The 25,759-nt window shown below is 39.4% G+C and overlaps 2 protein-coding genes across 4 annotated transcripts; both read left to right on the top strand.

The window, feature by feature from the left end:
- Positions 1-6,434: 6,434 nt before the first annotated feature.
- Commd3 (COMM domain containing 3) lies at positions 6,435-10,314 on the top strand. 2 transcript variants are annotated; one of them, XM_027928568.3, is made up of 8 exons: positions 6,435-6,615; positions 7,934-8,045; positions 8,153-8,216; positions 8,319-8,353; positions 8,701-8,761; positions 8,847-8,903; positions 8,996-9,055; positions 9,957-10,314. In XM_027928568.3, exons 1-8 carry the CDS (start codon positions 6,477-6,479, stop codon positions 10,014-10,016), a joined length of 588 nt encoding a protein of 195 aa, XP_027784369.1. In that variant the 5' UTR covers positions 6,435-6,476; the 3' UTR covers positions 10,017-10,314. The 2 variants fall into 2 exon arrangements, with proteins under 2 accessions (XP_027784369.1, XP_027784370.1); XM_027928569.3 differs by lacking the exons at positions 8,153-8,216; positions 8,319-8,353.
- Positions 10,315-11,473: 1,159 nt separating this feature from the next.
- On the top strand, positions 11,474-21,629 carry Bmi1 (BMI1 proto-oncogene, polycomb ring finger). Of its 2 annotated transcripts, none has more exons than XM_027928567.3 (10): positions 11,474-11,718; positions 16,465-16,595; positions 17,100-17,196; positions 17,716-17,771; positions 17,863-17,913; positions 18,090-18,198; positions 18,278-18,323; positions 18,744-18,842; positions 19,178-19,258; positions 19,345-21,629. In XM_027928567.3, the coding sequence occupies exons 2-10, from the start codon at positions 16,484-16,486 to the stop codon at positions 19,672-19,674; spliced, it is 981 nt and encodes a 326-aa protein (XP_027784368.1). In that variant the 5' UTR covers positions 11,474-11,718; positions 16,465-16,483; the 3' UTR covers positions 19,675-21,629. The 2 variants fall into 2 exon arrangements, with proteins under 2 accessions (XP_027784368.1, XP_071455950.1); XM_071599849.1 differs by lacking the exon at positions 11,474-11,718 and adding an exon at positions 12,062-12,175.
- Positions 21,630-25,759: the final 4,130 nt, after the last annotated feature.

Raw genomic sequence — 25,759 nt, 5'->3', positions numbered from 1 at the left:
GGTCTAAATTACCCAGGCCTGTTTCCTTTAAAAAAAGAAAACAAAGTTGAGTAATTATCCAAATACTAGTAAATCAGGTTCAAGTTTCTAATTATGTGAACTAAATTGACTATATAAATACAAGTCTCCCTTTCACCCTGTTGCTAGTCATTATTTTCATGGTATTTTATTATATTAAAATAATTTTATAAAACTTTCTTCCCTCAATCCCTTTCCATAAAATACAGATTAAAATGTTTACATAAAGAATTCTAATTTGAGGCTGTTAGGTCAGTGGTATTTAGCTAGTATATGCAAGCGTGCAAGCCTCTGAAATTGATTCCCAGGATGAAAAAAAAAAAAAAAATCCCAACTTTGAATGTAACATTTGAAAAAGTGACAATAACAATATTTATGTTTTAACCTTAGTAAAAACAATCAAATGAAAGCTTAGGAAGAAAAAACCAAGTCCATGGAAAGAAACACAGTGGAAAAGTTTTACCTATTTTCTAGGTACTTGTTTTCTGAATAGTACAGTAAAATTACTTTCTGAAGGTTCAGCACCACAGTGTAAAATTCAGGTATGTAAAATCATTCAAAGTATTTTCTGAATAATTCTATCTTATGCAATAAACTAAGTGAACACAAAATTATTCCAAGGTTTTTAAAAAACTATCTTTAGACTGAATTATCTACAAAATTGTTTCAGGTATATATTTTACTTTTGACAGGGAAAATAGAATATGTTTTCTTCTGAAAATAATAAATTCATAACAATCATAATTAAAATGTTAAATTCTTAGCCAATATTATTTTAGATACTATACATACTTCAAAACATTAGTAGATTTTATTTAGGCCTTTCTTTGTCAGACAAACTTTTTAAAAGTATTAATTTTGGTCTAAATTTTTACTCTAAATGAGTCAAAACTACATTTGTAATAGTCTTTCTTAGTTTTTGTAAAATATTTAATTAAGATTATCCCTTATATATATAGCTTTCATCCTGGAATACTTCATTTAAAATGTGAATATGGTCAAATCTCACAGTTTATAAGCAAGTACATATTACTGTTACCTGAGTTTTAATTTACAAAATACTCCTTTCAACTTCTTTGCAAAATTATGTATGCTTAAGTGAAATAAATGTGGATATTTATACGTTAATTAAATTCCCAATTTTTTTTTAGTTGTTGGTTGACCTTTATTTATTTACTTATATGTGGTGCTGGGAATCGAACCCAGTGCTTCACACATGCTAGGCAAGAACTCTACCAACTGAGCCACACCCCCAGCCCATATTCCCAATTTTAGTATGTAAAAAGCATGCTTTCAAAATACAAACTTTAAAAAATTATCACTATAGACACAATATTCCATATTATAGGCCCATTTGTTCAGTGTTTTGCTGGAATTCACCTATCTGGCCAAAACTGTAATTTCTGAGGTATGGGAAAATACAGTGTTAGAATAGATTCCAAATCCAGAACCAAAATAGAAAGGAAATCTGTTAGTTATTCTCTGCTATGATAGTCTAAATGTAGAACATATTGAAACTGATTAGATTCTGGACAGGACAGACGATCTTCTTCTTGGAGTATTGCTTTCTGTGATTTTTCTCCTCATGAAGGAAAACCCAGCCTACTTTCTTTCTTTCCTTTTCTTCCTTTCTCTTTCTTTCCTCTTTTTCTCTCTCCATCCTTCTCCCCCTCTTTTAAAAAATATACTAGCAATTTAAAGAATGGTCTTCACACATATGGAAGAAGTGGATGTATTCATCAAAGTGAACTCGTTTCAACATGTCTATGCTTCTCTTTTACGTTCTTACAGCTAAAGGATGCATCATTCTGGCTAATACCAAATCCATGATGTAGAAAACTGAAGTGGCAATCTTCATAAATTAGCAGGAAAAAAAATCAACTTGTTGTGAGGGGCTGACTGTGATTATTATCTAAATTATCTATTTGACAGAATTTGTTAGGTAATTGACCAGCTCCCAGTTTTCACAATAGTTCACTGGTAATTTGGGTTTAAATTATGTGATTTCAGGAGTAAATTTACTTTTTTTAATCCATAGAAATGACAAGTAAATGATAATCAGTTACTAAATTTAAAGGCAGATTCTCTATTTGTGTAGAGAAACTCTAAGACACAATTTAATCTATTTTTTCTCATTGATTATTACATGGGATGTTATTGCTTTCTTTTTTCATTTCTTCCTAATTTCCTTACCTTTAAACTTTGCAACCATCAAATTGCATTGTTTATTTTCATTTCCTCTCTATAAAGCAATTTTTCATTTCTTCCTAGATGAAGACTTCATAACTTTATGACTTTGATATTCTCATGAAGGGAAAACCTAGCCTACTTTCGTTAATTGCTTCACTTCAAAATAAGGGATTGAACTTTCTAAGTCTGAAGCCCTACAGGGAAGACATTATTTTTCTGATCTGTAGAAAATCTTTTAAAAATGGTAGATGGCTTAGATACAAATATTTTATAGTAAAGTTACAATTTGATGCTTATATGTGTTCCTTTAATTTTTTCATTTTCCTATTCTGACTCAAGTAGCTAACAAAACCATGGCATGGCACCAATGGGGATAGCTCCCAAATTTTCTCCAGTAATCCAAAAGTATTCTCTTTGCCATATCTTGACTGTAGAATTTCCTATTTGCAAAGTTTAACAAAATTACTTATCTTTTCTTCAGGAAATGTTTGAGATTTAATAGCATGATAACTCAACCTTTTAAAATTTAGATTTAAAATATTTAATTTTTCTTATTGTTCTGTTACATTTTAAGCTTCGTATTTTATATTTTCCTAATACAACTATATAAAAAGTAAAAATTTTTAAGTGGTACTAAATGACAAAAGTATTACTTAAATAGAAATTGAACTGTACAGTATTTAATCTAAGTGTCTTTAATAAAAGTTTTAAGAAAAATCCAGAAAACTTGTACAAAATCATAAACATGAGTTTTGTAAGTGTTTCAGAGAATACTGTCATTGATTTTCATTCCTGTGGTTCCAGTTTCTCTAATGTAACCAGCATTTTACTTTCCCTCACACATTAAGACACTAATTTCATTTAAATGAATTTGAATTTTATTTTAGAATCCATATATACAAATGAGGCTATACTATGTGAGAAAAAGGTTATATTTGTGTATATTAGTTATTATAGCAATGACTATTTAGAAATCATTAGGAATTTGATTGTATATTTAACTGAAAATAAAAGCTATGTTGTCTCCTCTGAATACTCAATTTGGTGTTTGTCATTGTAGGTGACAGAAATGCAATTTGAAACCACTGAACTGTGATTATGAATGTACAACAAACTGACCAAACTCCAAGTCTTAATTTATGTCTTACCAAGTTACTTAATAAAATAAATGTATCTAGATAGGTTTTATAAACTTCACAGAAATGCTTTTTGACTTATACTTCCAAAGGTCATGCATAACTCAAATACTTCTTACAATTGTCCATTTGTGGTTTAAATAGCTTAAAACAACAATTCTATTTTAATTAATAGATACCCCAAAGTTTTAAGACCAAACAATCAGTATTGATGTTTTCTTGTGTATATGTAGTTTTTAAATATTTAAATTTTTTTCTCTGTAGAAAATGAGCAGGTTTTTTTGATGGGTAGAAGTAAAATAAATTCTCTGTTAGATAGATTGGCATAGTATACATGCCAGTTAAAACTTCTGCCTGTCACATTGGCTCTTAAGCATATTGTTTTTCCCCCCTCCCAATGGATGTTCAATGAACTCTTCAATCTAAAGGAATACCTTCTTTCAGTTTTCTTTGAACAAAAGCAAAAATACTTAAATACTCTAAAAAAGAAAATATTTGAATTCACAAAGTTAACAAATGTAGCAAATAAGGCCTTTGGTGAAAACTGACTACTGAGAGCCTATAAAAAATCCCAGTCCATTTTAATTGTAATTACAGTACAGGGACCAATATTAAGTTGGTTTCTAAAACAAATTTAAGAATAAAAATATTAGCCAATTCAAAGTATATGATGTGTTTTGAAACTTTAAGACATTGTTCTTGACATAATTTCCAGATTCTCAAAAAAGAAAAATTTATTAGTATCCTATACTTAATATTAGCAGTTTATATGGCAAGATAAATTATTAACATGAAGATGTTTTAATATTGTTATTTTTAGCTGCACATAATTGTTCTTTTTAAAGGCTATTTATAGGACAAATTTAGTCTATTGGCTTTGAGTCTGCAGATTTTTTTTAAGTTTAATGTAAGTTCCAATACTTTTTCAGTGATCAAAGCAAAAATTTTAAAGAGTTTTTTCCACACTTGTAGAATATGTTCATATATAGTTTTTCTAACAATCTAAAATGCATTGACTTCATGGTTGCCACCAAGAAAGCCTACATCTGAGTAATCATGAGCAAATATGTCTTTTAATGATCAGACTTTTCTATTTCAATGACTTTTCAAAGATACACATATTTTACATTCAAATAAATGTTTAATCTTGTGCCTCCTTTGAAGGTAGTTGAAATAAATGTACCTGCAGCAGGAAAATGCAGTTTTTCCAGCATCAGAAAAGTATGTTTAAAATTTTTGTGTGAGCTGGAAATGTACCCAGCAGTTGGGCCTAACACATGAATATATTTAGGCAGAAAAATACAAACATCCTCTAAAAGAAAGTACTTACATATGGGCAAGAGAGTAACAGGACAGTTATTATGGAAACAATCCTCATGAATTTCCTAAGTTTTATGCCCACAAACTCACAACCACTTGTGTTTACTCTTCTCTTTTAAAATAATATTTTAAAATCCATGCTCAGGCATTAGTACTCTCTTGTTTGACACTAAATTAAATATGATTAGAGTTCTAGACTCAAATTCTACTAGGGTATTAACAATCAGTACTATACTGGGTCATAAAATATGTGTAATAAACATAAAGAGGTTGGGTGTTAATATTGTTTAACATTTACACAGTTCTGCTCTGCAAAATATTCCCTGTGCAAATCAGATAGGTGGAAACTTTTCAACTGACATTTTACTACGGACGAGAAGAAAGGAATTTAGAAAGAGAGAGATGGGAAGATGAACATGATTAATAGGTGTTTGTTTCATAAAGACCTTAAGGGAACTTTTAAGCCTTTCATTGCTGCTATACTCTCTTCAAGTGCACGTGTCTTTCAAAGCTTTCAAAGTAGGACTGAGTAGTTACTCAACCTGTTACTGACGCTAAATTATTCCATTTGCGTCCTGTTACTGTGAAATGAGTTACTCTTTACATACTGATGCAAGATTAAATATTGGCTATATTCATTAAAATTTTTTTCCCAAATAGGTACCTAAATTATGCCAAAGAAGAAAAGGTTTCACATTGACTCTAACGTTGCAAATAATCTCTCCTGAAGACTAAAATACATTTCTTGTTCCGTAGCCCTTCCCTCCATCCTTCAAAAACGTGTAGTTTTTACTTTTCCAGTTCTAATAATAATAATAATAACCTAATTTATTTTACTTCGCTTTTTTTTTTTTGTTTGTTTAAGAATCACTGCTGCTCTCCAAACCAACTTTGTAGAAATACAGGGGAATTCAAACTTTATACAGAATTTAAATCTTTAAAGTTATGGATATCTGAGACAGCAATTCACTTCTAATAAAGATCCTGCCATTACAAGCCGTACTTTACTAATAACTGTCTAATATGTATTTATGAAGACTCGATTGAGTAATTAAACCTGGACCCACAGATGTACTGAATACAGTAGCACAAAATTTGTCTCGCAGTTTGCCTTCGAAAGGTGTTTATTTGCAGTGGTATACAATTTTTTAAAATAATCCGATTAAATGTTCATGAATAATTTATTAATCTCCCAATTGTTGGAGTACGGTACGCTCACGCGCGCTCTTTATGGATGTAGCTCTGTGTACACACACACCACGCAGGAAAGAGATGACAAGGGAAAGGTGAAAACAAACCAGATGTCTACGGTCTTGCTCCTAAAGGGCAGTGCTTCGTAGTCCAACTGGTGAGTTACAAAACCCCACAAAAATAAACAAAACCAGTTGCCTTAAATCGCGGCTCCCCGCAGGATTTCGCGCTGGGCGAGGAGCCGGGAGGGCGCAGTTGGCGGGGAGGTGGGGGCCGGCCCGGACGCTGTCCGCCACCTCCCCAGGGGCTTTCGGCGAACCCAGCCGGTGACCACCCTGTGTGAGCGCCAAGCGGAGAGAAAGCGCCCAGCGCGTTCACAAAGTGCCCGTGGCCGCCCCTCTGGCGGAGGCTCTGCAGCTCCAGCGGCTGGCTCAGAAGGAAGAGCTGGACGGAAGCGGGGGCTGGGGGCGAGGAGGCCGGCCGACCCGCCGGCGGGCGGGCGGAGGGGGAGGCCCTGCAGCCCGCGCCGCCGCCCCGAGCCGCGTGCGCGCGCGGCCGCATCAGCTGAGCGCGCGGCGCGTGTCACGTGGTGCGCGTGTCGAAGGTCACGGCGCGCTCACAATGGAGCTCTCGGAGTCTGTGCAGAAAGGCTTCCAGATGCTGGCTGATCCCGGCTCCTTTGACTCCAACGCCTTCACGCTTCTCCTCCGGGCGGCTTTCCAGAGCCTGCTGGACGCCCAGGCGGACGAGGCCGTGTTAGGTAAGCAGCTCGACTCGGAGCTGGATCGGCCTGGGTGGAGGGGGCGCTCGGAGGAGAGGAACGAGAGGGGGAAAGCCCCGGGAAGAGGAAGTCTCCGGGCTTTGCCCTTCGCTCCGGACGGAGTGTGGAGACGTGACTCTGCCAGGACCCAGAGCGGACCCTGAGCATTGTTCTGTTCCCTCTTGGCACCTGCACACAGCCGGTTACACGTTCTTGGCCCGATTTCCCTCCCAGTCTCTTTGTTCCTTTCTTTGTAAAGCCCGTGTTCAAGTCTTGTTTGTGGCCTAAACATCTCAGGTTTTCAGACTGGTCTGAGACAGTGGCTCTTTTGACACTTGGACTTCATCAGGGGAGCTCCTTGTAATTCAAGCTTCCTGGACTAAGCTAGCAAAGGTTTAAAAGGGTCTGTTCCCTAAGCACTTACTAGTTCAAATAGTGTTGACATATTCCAACCAGGAGAATACCTCGGGTTCCTATCATCTCTCCAACTCCTGCTTAGTGTGTTTTACACCGGTTCTTCCCCTAGATCCCTAAAATAGGGTGCATGATGTTTTGTTCCGCACCAGTTACCAGAAGGCGAGTCTCTTAAGAGGTCTCATCAGCTATTGCGGAGTGCAGTGTCAGTATGGACTACGAGAATATTTTAAGACAGACCGCTTTTAGATAATTTTCTTAAATGTACCAACAATTCAAATTTTTGGTTTTTTCCTGTAGTTTCATGAACTAGACACTTGTGCAAAAAAATATGAAAGTGGAAGTTCTTCAAACAAAAATAGTAACCACCACCTGGGTAAATCTCAAAAAGAAAAAAAAAAAAAAGATGACTGTCAAAACCTGAAAATACTGATGGAATTTTGAAATTTCTATTTTATATTCTGAATTCATGCCCTCCTTTCCACCTCTCTTGATGTATTAATGTCCACGAAGCCACTTACCCTAAAGTTTCATCATTTTTAGAGTGAAAATTATCATAAAATTTTCATCATGTAAAATGTTTATCTTTGTTTTTCCTTTGAATTTACTTCAGTTTTAGAATGACCACTGTAGTTATTTTTTCTTTGGGAGCCATGTTTTTTAAAAATAGTAAAAATGCTAAGGCAAAAGAAGTTAAAGGCAGGATTATTGATGTGTTCTCTTTATTGTTTTGCAATTGACCTTGCAGCTCATCTCATTTACTTAAAATTGACAGTCCCTATAGTTGAATTATTATTGTTATCTTGTTAAAGGGGATTTTTATCTAAATTAAAATATCCTTTTTGGAAATATGACTATAAAGAACTTATTATCACAGGCATCATTGGCAATTAATTTATTTTAGATCACCCAGACTTGAAACATATTGACCCTGTGGTTTTAAAACATTGTCATGCGGCAGCTGCAACTTACATACTGGAGGCAGGAAAGCACCGAGCTGACAAGTCAACTCTAAGGTACAGGATTTATTTAAAAAACTCATTTATTTTCAAATAATATCTTTTATGATTGCAATTTCAGTTTTTAAAATGCAGACTAAACTTTGGCATTTCCCTCCCTCTAGCACATATCTAGAAGACTGTAAATTTGACAGAGAGCGAATAGAACTGTTTTGCACAGAATATCAGGTTTCTTACTTTGAATTTTTAAATTAACAATTACCACTTTTTCTTTTCCACTATTTACAAAGATGTGTTTTCTTTCTTTCTTTTTTTCCCCCCTCTCCCCAGAATAATAAGAATTCTCTAGAAATCCTACTGGGAAGGTAGGTTCTGTATAAGGTGTCAAGCTGAGGCACTTTTCACTTGCAGGTATGAAAGGAGAATGCTGGTGTGAAACAAAATAGGGCAAAAAAACTGGGATCCTGACCCAAAGAAAAAGGCCAAAGGGCAAATGAAACAATTGAAGTTAAGCTAATGTTTTAAAGATAAAAGATAATTGAGATAATTTTTAGAATGCTTTTATTCTTTAGAATTTGAAATGAAGTTTAACAATGTTTTAAATTCAGAATGGATTAAAAGGAGATGAGGAAGTGGTAGACATTCTTAGCAAAAGATAAGTACTGAAAAGTTTTCTGAAGATATCATATACAGTTATCATTGTATCTTTCAGTATAGGTAGATCTCTCCCTCATATAACTGATGTTTCTTGGCGCTTGGAATATCAGATAAAGGTAAAGTTTAGCAAACTGTTCTCCAAAGAGATTTAGGGAACTTTTAAAAAATAATTACTGACATGTACATGTTGTATTGTTTTAGACCAGTCAACTTCATAAAATGTACAAACCTGCATATTTGGTGACGCTAAATGTAGAGGTATGTATAGATAACCCCTGTCTAAAAATGAAATATGTAATGATAATTTAAATTTTCTTGATTTAAATAAACAGCATTTTTTTCTTCCCTAGAACACTGATTCCCAATCCTACCCAGAAATTAGTTTTAGTTGCAGCATGGAACAATTACAGGTACAGTATTAGTATCTTTGAATATGCTCCTTTATAAAGAGAATTATGGTGTGGAAAGTTTAAAAGAGAAATAACCACCTGTCAGCAGATAAATGACTCATGGTTAAGAAGAAGATGAGAAAGGGGCTTGAAAAGCAATATTTTAACATGGACTTCACTTTGGAAATGAAGATGTTACTAGTAGTCTATAGTGCTCTTTCTTCTACTTAAAAAATATTTCTAAAGTGTAATGTTAAGTGTAAATTCCTGCAATTCATGAGTTTAATTTAGTAAGATACAGTAAAATTAAAAGCATGACTTTGAAAATACCTTCTTTCCTTTCAGAAATTGAATTAAACTTTTCAAAATTGGGTTGTTAAGCAGCAGTTTTAAATGACTTTTTTATGAAAAGAAAAGTATATTAAAATTTTATACTGCCAGTGTAAGATTGGGGAAATTGAAAAGTACATTCATTGATGGGCATAACAACGAATTTATTTCTTAGTACTTAAAAAATGCAGATCAGTCTTGGAAACTTAGATGGAATTGAAACTTTCAAAGACATCTCCTGCAGTCATCTCAATGTAACAAACTTGAAACTTTCACCACACACACACACACACACACACACACCCCATAACCTTCGTTAGATAACTTGAGACATTTAATTTAGATACACCGTGCAGTTAAGAGGATTCCGTAAGAAATCATGTTTCAAACTGAGGACAAATAGCCGATTTGAAGATATTTTAGGGAAAATGCTTCTTTTCACAGATACTGGTTTGTCAAAGGTTAAAATTCTAGTGAATTCTAAACTTGTATTGACAGTGTTCTCCCGACTTTTTTCTTGCATCCCTCTCGAACTTGGATACTTCGTTACATGTCTCATCCTTAAAACATGGCATTATATTACATATTTTAGGACTTGGTGGGGAAACTTAAAGATGCTTCAAAAAGCCTGGAAAGAGCAACTCAGTTGTAACTCGGGGACGCTAAAGATCCACCGAATCTAGAGGAAAACCAGATGCGTCTTGCCTTCAGTGGAAGCATCATTTGTGCGAGCTGGAAGTCCCAATTTTCGGTAGAAAAAAAATCACTCCTTTTGAATTTATGATACTCATCAATTTTGACACGTGTGAAAGGATTAAGAGGGAAATTCTGCCTAAGTATTTTAATTGTCTTTAGTATTAACTGTACATTTCTTCTGTTTTGTCTTTTTCAACTCTTACGAAAGGAAGTAATATTACACCCTGAATAAATAAGCTGGTATTCCCACAAAAGAGTGGTGATGTTGTGTTTGGAGTCGGTGTGTTAATTATTACTTTCTGCGAGGAGCTAGACACGATTAGCGTTAACTTTTAACGACCGCTTTTTCTCCGGATTCAACAGTGGGAGAGGATGCGCTCTCCGGGTCGGCGAGGACCCCAGCTGCGGGAACGGAGCCGAGTGGCGGCCGAAGGCGGTCCGTTACCTGCGCTGCAGGGCTCGCCCGCAGCCCGACCCTCGCCGCCCGCCGGGCGAGGAGCCCTGCCCCGGAGCTAGCCGCTGCCCGCGCGCGCCCCGCCTTGGTCGCCGGCAGGGGGGAAGGGGCGGGCGCTGTTGTTTCCGTGAGCCCAACTCCGGCGCAGGTTCCGCGCTTCGGCGCCGGAGTCTGGGCCGCGGCGCGTAGAGCCGGCAGGGCCGCGCTGAGGGCAGCGGCTGAGTGCCCTGGTCCGCGAGAGACCGTGGACGAGTGCGCCACGGGCGGAGGCGGGCGGTCGAAAGAAATAACGGGGGGGTGGGGTGGGCTGCGCGGCGTGCGGGGCCGGAGCGATGCCCGCGCCCAGAGTAGGGTGGCGCGTGTGGCGCTGTGGAGAAATGTCTCCGCGACCGCGCCAGCGCCGCCGCGGCGCAGAGCGAGGGGGAGGGGGCTGCGCGCGCGGCTCGGAGGGGAGGGGGCGGCCACGGGCCCGACTACACCGACACTAATTCCCAGGCCGCCCTTAAGGAATGAGGGGAGCACGTGACCCGGTGGGGGGGCGGCAGGGGGAGGGGGCGGGCGGACTCTGAGCCATTTTGGAGCCGGTGTCAGTTTCCACTCTGCCTTCAGCGGTGCATTTTTTTCCACCCTCCCCTCCCCCTCCTCATCCTTCCTCCCCTCCCCCCGCCTCACCGCCCGCACGCACACACGGCGCCCCCCACCCGCCTTCCTCCCCCCACAGCAACTATGAAATAATAATCGTAGTATTAAAGGCAGAGATCTGGGCGAGACAATGGGGATGTTGGCGAGGGAGCCCCGATCCGGATTAGAAACACCTCCCAGCCCCGCAGAATAATACCGATCGCGCCCCCTCCGCGCGCTCCCTCCCCCGAGTGCGGAGCGGGAGGAGGCGGCGGCGGCCGAGGAGGAGGAGGAGGAGGCCCAGGAGGAGGAGGCGTTGGAGGCCGAGGCGGAGGAGGAGGAGGAGGCCCAGGAGGAGGAGGCCGAGGCGGAGGAGGAGGAGGAGGCCGGGCTCGGGAGGCAGCATGAGCCGAGCGCGGCGGCCGCGGCTCCTCTCGGCTGCGCTCGTTGCCCATTGACAGCGGCGTCTGCAGCTCGCTTCAAGATGGCCGCTTGGCTCACATTCATTTTCTGCTGAACGACTTTTAACTTTCATTGTCTTTTCCGCCCGCTTCGATCGCCTCTCGCCGGCTGCTTTTTCCGGGTACGTAGGAGGCGAGGCGCCTCCGGGACTGGGCCGGGGGGCGGCGGGGGCCGCGCGGGGCTCGGACCGGCCGCGGTGGCCGGGAGGCGGCCCCCCCGCGCCTGGCCCGCGCCGGCCGGGAGGGCGCTGACAGCGTGGGCGCCGAGCCCCGCCGCCCGCCGCCGCCGCCGCCGCCCGCGCGCCGCCCGCCCCGCGCCGCGAGCGCGCGCCTGCCGCCCGCCGCCTCCCGCGGCGCCGGGACCGACCCGCAGCCCGCGCCGCCGCCGCCAGCCGGGCTCGGCGCCGCTCCAGCCGCCGCCGCCCGCTCAGCCCGGACGCGCCGCGCGCGGCCCCACGTTTTAGTTCCTTTCTCCCCCGCGCGCCCCTCTGCACCCTCGCGACGCACATGGTCCCCGAGAAGAATACTTCTATTTCCAGCCTCCGCGGCTCTCCCGGCCACAGCGCCCTTTGTTGAGAGGTAGATTTTGATGAAACGGGGACGGGCTCCTGAAATCGGGAGCTGCTTGGGTCAAGTGGCTTCCCTCCTCTCCCGAAGAAAGGGCTTTTGAGGGGTTTGAACATCCAGGGAACGCCCCCATTTTATAGGGACGGGTTACGTGGGGGGCAGCGATCCCGCCAAGGTGGTTGTTAGACTGGAGAGAGCCCCAACAAAAATCTTATTAACTTAAGTTGGAGGGACACTTGTGTGAAATTGGATGGCTTGTAAGATGGCGGTTCCCAGTTGTTTCCAAGGTCTTCTGCATTTGTGTGGAAAATGGTAAAGTTTTCAAGGTGGTATTTGTTGGGAGTCTTGGACAAGTGCTGTGAACATTGTCGGGACGTGCTCACTGGGAAGTGGGCATTTCAAATTTGGAGCTTTTTTTTGGAGTGATGATGGTGACTGGACGTTAGTCTTGGTAGTAGAGGTTTCTTTTTTCCACGTCTTTCTCCCCTTTTCCTCCCCCCCCCCAACCCCTTGGCACAGATTGCGACTTTTCTCTCTACCTCTACTTTGGGATGCTCCCAGAATCGTGACTTAACTCCACTGCGTTTTATATGTTTTGCTAAATGTCAGCATAGGTCATGTGGTAAAGGGATGCTTTAGAAAAGGAGCACTAAAAAGTTGATTGCTTATGTTTACGCAGTCATTTGGGCTTGACAGCGATAGAGCATGATCTTTTCCCCAGAGATTTACAGTTAATAATTGGAAGTAAACAAGTAGAGAGACTTTGATCATTCCCAATTGCAATAAAAGGATTTAGTGGGCTTAGTGGTCACGGTTCAATATTTGAAAGAGAATCATGTATTAACCCCTTCCCTTTAGGTAGGCAAAATTCCCAGCATATTTATCCAAATGCGAGTGTAAGTTAGTGTTGAGTGTTAGGAGTGGCTCAAATTATAGAGGGATTTTAACCCCCAAGTTTTGGAAACACATTATAAGGTACACTAAAGACTTGATACTTAAGGATGTAAATGGTTGACAGTACAATTTATTAGATTGTTTAGCCCAAATAATAACATTTTGGTTTTAAGTAGACCAATGAAAATTTTCTTAGAAGTTGATTTTTATGAGCAAAAATTTAAAATTTTTATATTCGAGTTCATTTCCATACATCTCCTTCGAAGTGTAGAGATGTTTGAAATAACCTACCTGTACAAATTAATTTGCCCCCTAGTAACAATATCTTTGAAGCCATAGAGACCATTTACATGCATATACACACACACATACAAGCTTTTGTAAGAAAATTACACATTTAATTATATTTTATAAATCCATTGATACTCTACCACTGATTTATTGGGTGTATTTAAGTGTCCAAATATGCAAAATTCTCCCAAAGAGTCAAGTTAACCCCAATTTTACCCATACTTATAAGAGCTGTGAGCCCCAACTAGGGTTATGGAGTTAATTTGCATTTCTTAGATTGCAGTAGTCAAACTGATTGTTAACATAAGATCTTGTTTCTGTTTTCCTTCATTTTGACATTATACTAGTGTTAGGCCTCCAACTAAAAACTAACTGACAGCCCCATCTGAGTATCCTATAATGGCAAGTTTTAATTCTTGAACATTTCCAGCATGTACGTTGGTGCATTTTTAGTAGCTTAAGGGCACTTTCTTTGTTGAAACCTATTAGGTTTTTATTTCTAAGGTGCAAGAGGTTGTTCTTAAACCTTATCAAGCATGTCAAACATTTTGGAAGTCCTCCTTAGATTGTCAGTACTTTCCAATGGATAAAAAGATTAAGGGCTGATTTTTATATAAGCAACAAAGTAATATTTATTTTCATTGTAAACACTAATAGGACTGTGGCCAAATTCTTCTGAACTGAGAGAGAGTTTTGTGAATTAAGCCTTAGGATGAATTTGAAAGGGGTTTTGGGTCAAGTACATAGGACTTAAATGTTCAAAGCCAACCAGTAGATAACCCTCCACTGAGGTTTTATTATTCTCTGAGTTACTATTGTGTTTGTGTGGTGTTTGGGTTTCTGTAAGGTAGAGAAGAAATAAAGGCAGCTGTTTTTATTGGAGCCCCTTGGTGAACTTCATGATCCATGGTGTTAGTGTGATATACTTTCACAGGCAAATAGAAGTTATCACCTTGCTAACTATCTTTCTAGGAAAGATCCTGTGGTTTCACAAGGAGAGTTTTTCTTTAAGCACCAAGAAGGCTGGTCTTTAATCATCAAGTACAATTGGACTTAAATATTGCTACTCTTTAGGGCACTGCTCCTTCTACAGCCCCTCTGCCAGGCCACTTAGATTTATGTTAACATATGTTGTCAGTATTATTCTAAACAAGTAGTCCAAAGATGTCTGAGGAATCACACATGAAATTTTCTGGGTGAGATTACTGGTTGTCACTGGGGTCACTTTCATAAGAGGTTTGGTTTGTTTGGGGCCATTTTTCAGTACTCAACTCAATTTCAGCTATTGAGGTATGTTGATTGGTATTTCCCTCTTCTGCATTAAGATTCCTTAAGAAATAAAGCCTCAGAGGCATCTTAATGCAAGTTTCACAAGTTCCTAGATTTCCATTCAAGGCAGCAGTAGTCCATTCAGGTCTAGAAGCTTAGTCTATTTCAGGTTCTAAAGTGAATGGAGTAGGGTGATAGTAAGAAATGTTACTTTTCAGCACTACTACACGAAGTAATTGACTTCCCTGATTGTCCTGTGGTGTATTGTTGCAGACTGTTCCCCACCGTGACGTTTTTATAATGTATATTATCTTTTGAAAATATTATTTCATCGTGTGGGGGTTCATGGGGGTTTATATGGACGTTAGGCTGAGAAAAATGACATTTGTTTTTCTCTCCTATCGTTACTGTGGGTTGACAAGGTGTTGATTTAGCGTTGGGAATGGGCTGGTCACATGGTTCTTTACATATTGTCACTATCCTACCGATTAGTTCTTCTAGCTTCCAGCATGGTTTGTTCGAATAAAGCACAGTGCTTTTGCCCCCCACCCCCATCTCCACCCGCCTTGTAAAACAAATTCAGTTTTCAACCCATCCAAAACTTTGGTTCATCTAATCTACAGGAGAACGTCTTATTAAAGAAGGAAGCTTTAAAGAGGTTCGGTTCAGTAAACATCTCTGCAACTTGAGCCTTGACAGTTTGGGGCTAAGTGCACAGTTGGCAATTCTCAAAAGGTCCCTTGGAGAAATTTTTGACCTAGCGATTGCTAACGGGACAGTCCGAAAGAATCAAGATATGAAACAAGCTCTTCGAACCCAGTCTACGTGGAAAGAGGCCCCCAAGAGTGTCCGAAATGGCCGGGAGTGCGGTTTGCATTTTCTTTAGCAGTTTGCCGCCACAGGCTCTGAGGTCCCCTAAGCTGCTTGGGTCGCGGCCGCGGGTGATCCCGGGCCGGAGGACCTCTCGGGCCCGCCCCACCCCGCGCCGGCAGCGCCCGCACCCACCCCGCCCCCGCGCCGGCCCCGCCCCCGCGCCGCCCCTCCCCCGCGCTAGCCGCTCGGCGGCCCCGCACGCCCGCGGAGGCTCGGGGCTCGGGCCGGGCTCTGCGCGGAGTTGCAGCGGTGGCCGGATGCCAAGTGTAAGTGTAAGTTGCTATGGAAACCCCGACTGAGGCGAGTTCCGAATCCGGAGCGAGACGGAGCCCCGGGCGCCGCCGGATCCGCCCCTCGCATCCCAGCCCCCGGCCGTCCTCCGCGCTCAGGCCCCAGCCCGAGGCTGACTAGAGGTGCTTCTCCTCCGGCCGGCACCCAGCTCCGGAAATTCCAGGGATGCAGATAGAACAGAATTTGTTTTCCTTTTGTAAGCGTAAAAACCTGCCAGGTTCTGGTTGCTTGAACCGTCTAAAACTACCAGAACCCCAGGATTTTCGACTGAAGATCTGTGAGGAAGTTTTACAATAAATTCGGAGACCTGGAACAAGCCCTAGTGATTAGTAAATATCTACGGGGACTGTGGTGTCGGTAGCAGCCTTGGGGCTGCTAGGCTGGAGGACAAATGGAAGAAAGAGGCTAGGCTCCCAGCCCCCACCCCAGACCTTTTCATCTCTCTCCAGGAATGACCTGAGAGACCAGATGTAACTTTAGTTGGATCTTTTTCACCATTTCTGTAGAATTCACTCAGATCTGATTAGTAAATTCCTTCTGTAGAAAACGTTGGGACTGTCCAGCTGTACAATGTTAAATGAGTTTTATGAATGCCTCAGCGTTTCAGAGTGTACAATTACTAGGAGTTAGAGATAATCTTGATTCATTTTCTTTGAATTATGGCCAATATCTCTGCCTTACAGGATCTTTCGTCAAGCAGAAATGCATCGAACAACCAGAATCAAGATCACTGAGCTAAATCCCCACCTAATGTGTGTGCTTTGTGGAGGGTACTTCATTGATGCCACAACCATAATAGAATGTCTACATTCCTGTAAGTAAAGAGCTTTAGCTCCCTTCTTTTGTTTCACCTATATTTCCATAGTTCATCCTGAAGTTTATAAGAATATTAACAATTACCATAATCCTTGGGAATATTGGTAAAGACTGGTGGGAGTCATTTTCTTCTCTTCAATTTATTGACTTTTTATTACTACCTACTTTATTACCAGTATGCAATGTGTAAGTGTAGTCAGAATATTAATTAGTTTGATTCCTTGGAAATACCTTTTGGTATTTACCGTCTTGCTTTTAATTCTCAGTTTCTGACACTATATTAATTAGCTTCTGATTTCTTTTTTAAAAAACACATTTAATTTCCATTTAAGTTTTTTTTTTCCCACAATACCTTTATTCTACTTGTTTATTTTTATGTGGTGCTGAGGACCGAACCCAGGGCCTCAAATGTATTAGGCAAGCGCTCTACCGCTGAGCTATAGCCTCAGCCCTAGCTTCTGATTTCTAAATGTACAAAAACTTTACATGTTCCTACTTCTAGTCTGTAAAACGTGTATTGTACGTTACCTGGAGACCAGCAAGTATTGTCCTATCTGTGATGTCCAAGTTCACAAAACCAGACCACTGCTGAATATAAGGTAGGAAAATGATTAAAGTCTTTGTTTGTAATTGTTATTGGAGTTGCATAATTTACAGAGAGAAGGTGATTGGTGCTTTGTGGAGAGTAGTCTTTTAATAATTTCTAAAGATAATTTCTTAGAAATTTCTTTTAATGGTGATCAAGCTTAGACAATGTTCGGTATTCTAGTGATTTTAAGTTTTTTATTGTCCTTTAAAAACTGAAATAGTTCTCCTTTTTGTATTCTTTTCTTGACTTCATGACAGATAAGAATAAGATTTTTAAAGTCCTGAATTCTCTCTATTCTCTATTCATACTAGAAAATTTAGTAACTTGAAAGGCACAAAGTATGTTTTGATTTAAAAGAGTACTACTATGTAGAGAACTTTACTGTCATAGTTTTTATTTTAGTATAGTTATAGAAAGCAGCACAATCAAGTAAAATGCTATAGCACACAAAAAAATAAAGAATCTATAAAAACTTAGGAACATTTTTAGTTTTGCCATATTAGTCGATGGTTCACTTATTCTTTTTCAGGTCCGATAAAACACTTCAAGATATCGTATACAAATTAGTTCCAGGGCTTTTCAAAAGTGAGTAACTTGCTTGCATGAATTTAAAAAGATTATTCATTGGTTTTATCTGCTATACCAAATGCTTAAATCTCGTCCCCCCACCCCATAGATGAAATGAAGAGAAGAAGGGATTTTTATGCAGCTCATCCTTCAGCTGATGGTAAACTTTGTGAGGGGGGTGGGGGGCAAAAATTATTTTATTTGGGGGGAGACTTATACAGTAATTAAATTTTATTAAAATTGAGTTTACTTCAGAGTGCCCCTTCCATTTTCCTATGTCTAAAATATTTTAAATGTCTAATTGTTAAAATATTAAATTTTGTAATGTCTTTATAGCTGCCAATGGCTCTAATGAAGATAGAGGAGAAGTTGCAGATGAAGATAAGAGAATTATAACTGATGATGAGATTATAAGCTTATCTATTGAATTCTTTGACCAGAATAGGTAAATTCTCTAGGAAATCTATTTTATGCTAATGTGTCTATTAGATACATTGTTTCACTAATGAGTTTTTGTTTCTTAGATTGGATCGGAAAGTAAACAAAGACAAAGAGAAGTCTAAGGAGGAGGTATGTTCTGTATTATAAAAATGGTGAAGATTTATGGATTCTAGATTTTATGGAGGATTTTGTTGCTCTTTAGAATATTCTGGGTGGTCAAGTGCTGCTGATAATTAAAAGAAAATGGTCAAGTTCAATGTTTATGAGGGATTTACATAGGATATTTAATAATTAGAATATACTTTATATATGGTTGCTCTTCTTACAAATTATTTTACATAGTTCATGTTTAATATCTTAATATATTTAAAGTGTACTAGAAATTAATTCATTTAGTATTCATTATAATAGTAAATTCAAAGTATAGTTGAGTTTAGTTGCATCTGATTTGGTATTAGTACCTTATATCATATTCAGGCAATTGAATTGAAACTTTCTTCTTTGAAAGTTAGGAATTGAAAACAATTACTTTTGTAAATGTACTCTTAGGTGAATGATAAAAGATATTTACGATGCCCAGCAGCAATGACTGTGATGCACTTAAGAAAGTTTCTCAGAAGTAAAATGGACATACCTAATACTTTCCAGGTACCTTCTTTATAGCTTTCATGCATTTTATGTAGATTTTTTTAATTTAATTTTTTTCTTTCCGGATCCAGAAATCCAAAAATCAATATTAAAAAATTTAAATTTAGTGTTAAAGTTTAATGTATCTCTTAAATATTTTGGATATTTTTTATTCCATGAAAACAAATCCCTTAATAATTTCTGTAAATGTTTTCCATTTGAAATGTGAAGAATTCTTTGACCAAGTGTCTGGAGAAAAAAAAATTAAAGCACTCTCGAATTATATTTAGATGAGAAAAGCTTGTAGATTTATCTTTGCTCTTTTGTTACTTAATAATTGAAATACCTCTCAATAGATTGATGTTATGTATGAAGAGGAACCTTTGAAAGATTACTATACACTAATGGATATTGCCTACATTTATACCTGGAGAAGGGTAAGTAGTATATCTACTCTTAGATTAAGGTGATCCAGTGCATATAAAGAGTTAAGAGTGATTTTTTTTTCCTTTTAACTTTGTAGAATGGTCCACTTCCTTTGAAATATAGAGTTCGACCTACTTGTAAAAGAATGAAGATCAGTCACCAGAGGGATGGACTGACAAATGCTGGAGAACTGGAAAGTGACTCTGGGAGTGACAAGGCCAACAGCCCAGCAGGAGGTATTCCCTCCACCTCTTCTTGTTTGCCTAGCCCCAGTACTCCAGTGCAGTCTCCTCATCCACAGTTTCCTCACATTTCCAGTACTATGAATGGAACCAGCAACAGCCCCAGCGGTAACCACCAATCTTCCTTTGCCAATAGACCTCGAAAATCATCTGTAAATGGGTCGTCAGCAACTTCATCTGGTTGATTCCTGAGACTATTAAGGAAAAAATTTTAAACCCCTGATTTATATAGATATCTTCATGCCATTACAGCTTTATAGATGCTAATACATGTGACTATCGTCCAATTTGCTTTCTTTTGTAGTGACATTAAATTTGACTATAAAAGATGGACTAGATGTGATATTCATATGGACGTTAATTGAAAAGATTGTTCCTATAAAGAATTGGATTCTGAGAAGGCAGGCAAGGTTTTTGTTTTTTGTTTTGTTTTGTTTTCCTGTGTGTTAGGAAAGATGTGAAATGGTTTCTGTAACCATTGTTTAGGCTTGGAAATACTCTGCAGTGGATAGAAGCATTGGGCCATAGTTTGTTAATCTCAACTAACACCTACATTACATTCTCCTTGATTGTTCTTGTTATTACGCTGTTTTGTGAACCTGTAGAAAACAAGTGCTTTTTATCTTGAAATTCAACAAACAGAAAGAATAAGCATAGAATAATGTATTCTATGTAGCCATGTCACTGTGAATAACAATTTCTTGCATATTTAGCCATTTTGATTCCTGTTTGATTTTTACTTCTCTCTTGCTACTCAAAACCGATCAAAGGAAAGTAAACTTCAGTTTTACAATCTGTATGCCTAAAAGCGGGTACTACCCTTTATTTTACTGACTTGTTTAAATGATTCGCTTTTGTAAGAATCAGATGGCATTATGCTTGTTGTACAATGCCATATTGGTATATGACATAACAGGAAACAGTATTGTATGATATATTTATAAATACTATAAAGAAAATATTGTGTTTCATGCATTCAGAAATGGTTGTTAAAATTCTCCCAGCTGGTTCGACCTTTGCAGATTCCCATGCCCTATGTTGAGCCTTGCTTTTATCAGCATAGATTATTTTCAACGTGGATATCTAATTCTAAATTCTGTTCATTGGAAGCAATTGGCAAGTCATCATGATACTGACTTTTCTCCAATAATACATGTTTGCTTTGAAAATTATTGTTGCAGTAAAGAAAAACTTTAAAGAATATGGAAATAGTGTTTTAACTTTCCATTGGTTATAGTGGAATTAATGTGTTTTTAAAATGCATATTTGTCACTAATTCTAAAACAAATTTTTAAATAAACCAGCTAATTGCTGGAAGAAGGCATTTTATCTAAAGTTATTTTAATATGTGATATAAGAATAATTTCAAACTTAAGTATTGCTTTATCAACAGTTAACAATGGAATATGCCTTCTATGTAATGTCTGGAAATACAAGCAATTTATTATGAACTTCTACAGATATTTTTTAAATAGAGCAAGCATGTTAAATTTAAAACATAAACAACCCCAACACTTTTCAGTTATGTTTTGCTTTGGTCGAACTTGGTGTTTGTTCATCACCCATCAGTTATTTGTAAGGGTGTTTATTCTATATGAATATTGTTTCATGTTTGTATGGAAATTGTAGCTAAACATTTCATTGTCCTCAGTCTGCAAAAGAAGCACAATTCTATTGCTTTGTCTTGCTTATAGTCATTAAATCATTACTTTTACATATATTGCTGTTACTTCTACTTTCTTTAAAGATTCAGTAAATGATGTTTTATGAAGCTACAAAATACATATATTTTTATTTTGACCTAAATTTGTACAGTCCCATAGTAAGTGTTGTTTCTAATTATAGATGTAAAATGAAATTTCATTTGTAATTGGGAAAAGTCCAATAAAAAAGGATATTCATTTAGAAAATAGCTAAGATCTTTAATAAAAATTTGATATGAAAAGCACAATGTGCAGAAGTTTTGGAAACCCTGTAGTGGACTACCAACAGGTAAAAGTTAAAGAGAATACATTACTGTCTTATAGTGATGTTGGTAAGAAGTACACGCTTTGTTGTATATTGCTTGAGAACCCACTGAAAAATGTATCTGTTTATTTACTATAAAATCTTTGAAGTAAAAGTTACCAATGTTTGCCAATTTTGGTGAATTTAACTCATTTTTCTAGGCTTCTATGTTTTTCATGTTATCTTGACAAAGAAAAGTTAGTTGATGCAAGTTTCAAGTACTGTTTTTACTCTAGATGATCATATGTATAAAGAATGAAAAGATATTTTTCAAAGCCTAAAAACTGTAAATGCTGGTAGACTTGTCATTTGACTTACACAAAACCAAGTTTTGAAATCACAGAACTCAAAGACTTGACATCTATCTCAACCTCTTTATGATGGACTTATTTTTGAAATTATTAAAATATCAGATGCATTTATGGCTTCCTTAGCACTATTTCACCATACTTGTGACTTAATCCATTTATTTTATTTGGAAGTGGATATTTGTCCCTACTCAATTTGAAAATTGCCTAAATTTAAAAGGATATTTCAGCCAAAATTTATTTGCCTTTTAATAAAAAGTTGATCGTGGTTTGCATTCTTAACTGTTGCAGTTTTGACAAGTAAGATTTAAAACATTTACTGAACTACTACTTTAAAAATCTTAACCTTGTGAAAATCAGTTTGTCAAAGCAAAGTACACGAAAAGTCAGCTTTAGAGTTTGACTTTTGCTTGTGACAGTATTCTAGAATCCTTAATACAAAGTTATTTCTAATAAAATAATCCACAGAAAATGCCTCAATTGATCTCACAGATTTTTAGCTTAAATGCAGAAAGAAAAATGAGACTGGTTGCTCTTGTATAAATAGTAATCTGTCTTGCTTTACACTTGCATACCACTTCACAAGTACTTTTTCCTTTTTAAATTGCCGGCCGTTAATTGCACTGAGTTGAAAAAAGAAAGTTGCCCTTTAGTTGACTTAACTCATCCAACCACATTGCTTCATTTCCATATCCATATGTTCAAATGTTAGGATTTGTAGGTAAAATGGAGAAGAAAGAGTAAACTGGTAGAATTTTTCCTTCATCCAATATTTGGGATTACAATTCATTTGTGAAATCTTTCAATATCCTTTTTGTGTAGGCCTGTCAAGATAAGTTTTGTTATGAAAGTTTAGTAAGACCTTAAGTACCCATGTGAAAGGCTACTTGCATTGACCAATAGGAAATGAAGACATTTGATCTTTTAAAATAGCTTATGATAATCTTTGGAGGGGATGAGATTTTAGAAACAATCTGCACCTGGAACCTGGTCTCTTTTCAAATCCTGGGGTGAAGGAAGTGTTAAATGTTTTCATTCCTCTCATCTTTTTCTTCCCATTGCACCAGAAATGACAGTCGGAAATTCTGAATTAGTTTAGTACTTACATGAAACAGAGGCTCTATTGTATTTTTGAACCTTATGGATGTTCCCCCATATAGTCTTCCTTGAGTTTTATTACAAACAAAAAGCTCTTGATCAGTTTACATAAAAAATGGCTAGAGTTTTTATCATGTTAGGTCTGTGCAGTATACTAATTAAATCCTTTTCAAAAATCGTATATGCTTTTAAGATATTTAAAGTGGTACAGAGCATAGAACCCAACCCTAATACCAAGGTCTTGGATTAGCTATATCATTTCTTGAGTGTTTCTTCACATTCAAAATGAACACTAGTATAGGTGATTATTTCTAAACTTGCTCTAAAAAGTGTCTGGCTCCTACACACACGCGCACACACACACACGCTTGAATTGAACTGGGACCATAGAATCAAATAGGTTCTACAGAACCTATTTGAAGGCACAAGGTATTATGTATTCCAGCCTCCCAATAAATCAGACTTGGGAAATAGCCCTGGGGGAGATCTTGAGCAGGTCAAGTCTTTCTACAAATTTCAAGATCACCCAGTTTTGATTATGAAAGTCTCAGAAAATGTTTACACAGTCGAGTGTTTCCTGTTTCCGCAGTTAATTTTTTAACGTTTTTTTTTTTTTCATCTTTGGGTTCTTGAAACGGATTTCCTTTATTTGCACTAGTTTCTTTTTCTTAGTGTGCAATTTCTGGAGGTCTCACATGAAGAACTAACTACACTGTCTTCATCAGGTCGACGACATCAAAAGTTATTTATCACTGGAAGTCTGCTTATAGGATCCTTGTGAGTTTCCTGAAGAAGTTCAAGGGTAAAACTCATTCTGAAATCTCATTTAGCCCTCTAAATAAATAGTAAGTATTCAATAAAAACTTTCAATTAATTAAGTTACTCTCATTCTTCTGATCCTTGCCTTAAAAAAAAAAAAAATCCTTCCAGAGATTATCAGAAGTAACTTATAAAAACAGCAAGTGTTGCTCCCTCAGAATAATTTACACTTCGGTAGAAATACTCCTTCTTGCTCTGACTGTTGGGTCATCATAGGATCCAAACTTCACAGCGAACGTGATTCCAAGGGCCATATCAGTTCGGAGATCTCCAACTCTATGTCCTCCTACATTATCTAGAACCCAAGTTGAGGGCACAGACTTAGGTGGAAGTCTGCCGACTTGGGTACTCCTCCCAAGTTGGGATGGGAGCGATGAGAACGCTACAGAGGTAAATTAAGAGGTCACTGGAGATAGAGGAGTCTGTCAAGCCCGACTTAGGACAAATGACCCTGAAAGTGTAAGATATTCCAACAAAGGGGAAATCGGGAGCACAATGCACGATGCGGAAGCTGAAGCCAAGGACGAGGGTGTCCAGAGTGAGGAAGAGCCATGGCTTTCCACCAAAAGCGGAAAAAAACGCTTCTTCGGTTCTAGCGCTCTGTAGAAAGGACACCCACCTGGGAGAAAAGACCTCGCTTCGCTTGCAGCGCTGCCTTCCCGGTCAGGGCGGCCTTTACCAAAAGAGCAGTTAAGGAGAAAACGGCTCTTCTCCCTTTCCTTATTTTTTAACTAGTAGCTCTTCAAGGAGTGCAAAGAGCTACAACTCCAATCCGGTTCCGAATTGCGCAGCGGGCGCTCTGTTTTCCTCAGCGCGCGATCCGCAGCCGCGGGTAACCAGGAGGCCATTTTGCGCGTGCGCCGCTCGCCGCGCGCGCCCTCCACTCGGCGTACGCGGCTCCCGCCAAATTTGAAAGCGAGATTGTCAGGCCGTACAAGGCTCCGAGAGGTCGGGAGACCACGCAGTCCACCCAAATCGGATCCGGTGGTGAGCAGCGGCGACAGCCTGGGAGCCTGCAACCTCTCAAGGTGGACACTTTCCTTTCGCAGGCTTGCACTTTGTGGGGGCCTTCGGCAGCCGAGGCGCGGAGGTAAACCCACAGACCCCAAGCTGTGCGAGGGCAGGAAGCCGACCCTACCCGGAGTAACAAGACGCCTCGCAGGCAGTCCACAGAAGCGTTTCAATGAGAACCAAGCACTAGAATCGCCTCTTTGTCTTCCTCCTTTTCCCGCTTCAAATCCCAAACCCTTTCTCCTCAACAAAGAGGTGTCATTGTAGTTTATTTATTTTCTTGGGTGGATTTTATACAAAATTATTAGCAAATACAAACTGCCAAGGTTCTTCAAGGTGACTTTGTGGGAGGTGACGGGATTGAACTAGCGGAGAGCGTCTTGCTGAGTTTGTTAATCCCCTGAGTAGGAACCTTGAGGTGGTGACAGCGTTGAGCGGAGTGGCTGTGCGGTCAGGAATATCAAGATCTGGTCAAAATATCGTACCTTAGGACCCTAAATGGGTTCCCGGGCTGGGCGAATCTGGGAGGTTATCGCCCTCTCGCTACTGGCCGCGCACAGAGGCGGAGGCGGGTGTGAGACTGCGACGTCGTCTCCAAAAGCTGCCCGGATCCAGGCGGCTTCCTGCAGAGCCCGCGTTCGCTGGATTCTGGGGGCGTTAGCATTTCTTTAACCCGGGGGTCCCACTGGAAGAGGAAGAAGAGACCTGGGGAAAGGGTTTGGAGAACCGCAGAGAAGTGAAAGCAGCCTAAAAAGGGCGAAGCTTGGAGAGTCCTCTTTATCAGTGCAGCAGGCTGCAGGAGCCGCCATTTGGTGGCGGATTTCGGTATTTCAGTAGCACTTTGTGCTGAACGTCACAACTGGCTCGTCTACGTGGCATCCTCTTTTTTTTTTTTTTTTTTAACCACTGTTTTACCAAATGCAAATTTCCCTCCAGCTTGCCTCCTCTGGGGGGTACTAAGCCCTTCCCCCCAACTCCCGGTGGAACGATCTGGGGCTCAGCTCATCCCTCGGGCAGTGCAGCAGCT

Source organism: Marmota flaviventris, chromosome 12 (genome assembly GCF_047511675.1).
Source record: "Marmota flaviventris isolate mMarFla1 chromosome 12, mMarFla1.hap1, whole genome shotgun sequence".
Taxonomy (NCBI): Eukaryota; Metazoa; Chordata; class Mammalia; order Rodentia; family Sciuridae; genus Marmota; species Marmota flaviventris.
The sequence above is the reverse complement of the archived record's forward strand: the minus strand, read 5'-3'. Positions and strand labels throughout refer to the sequence as shown.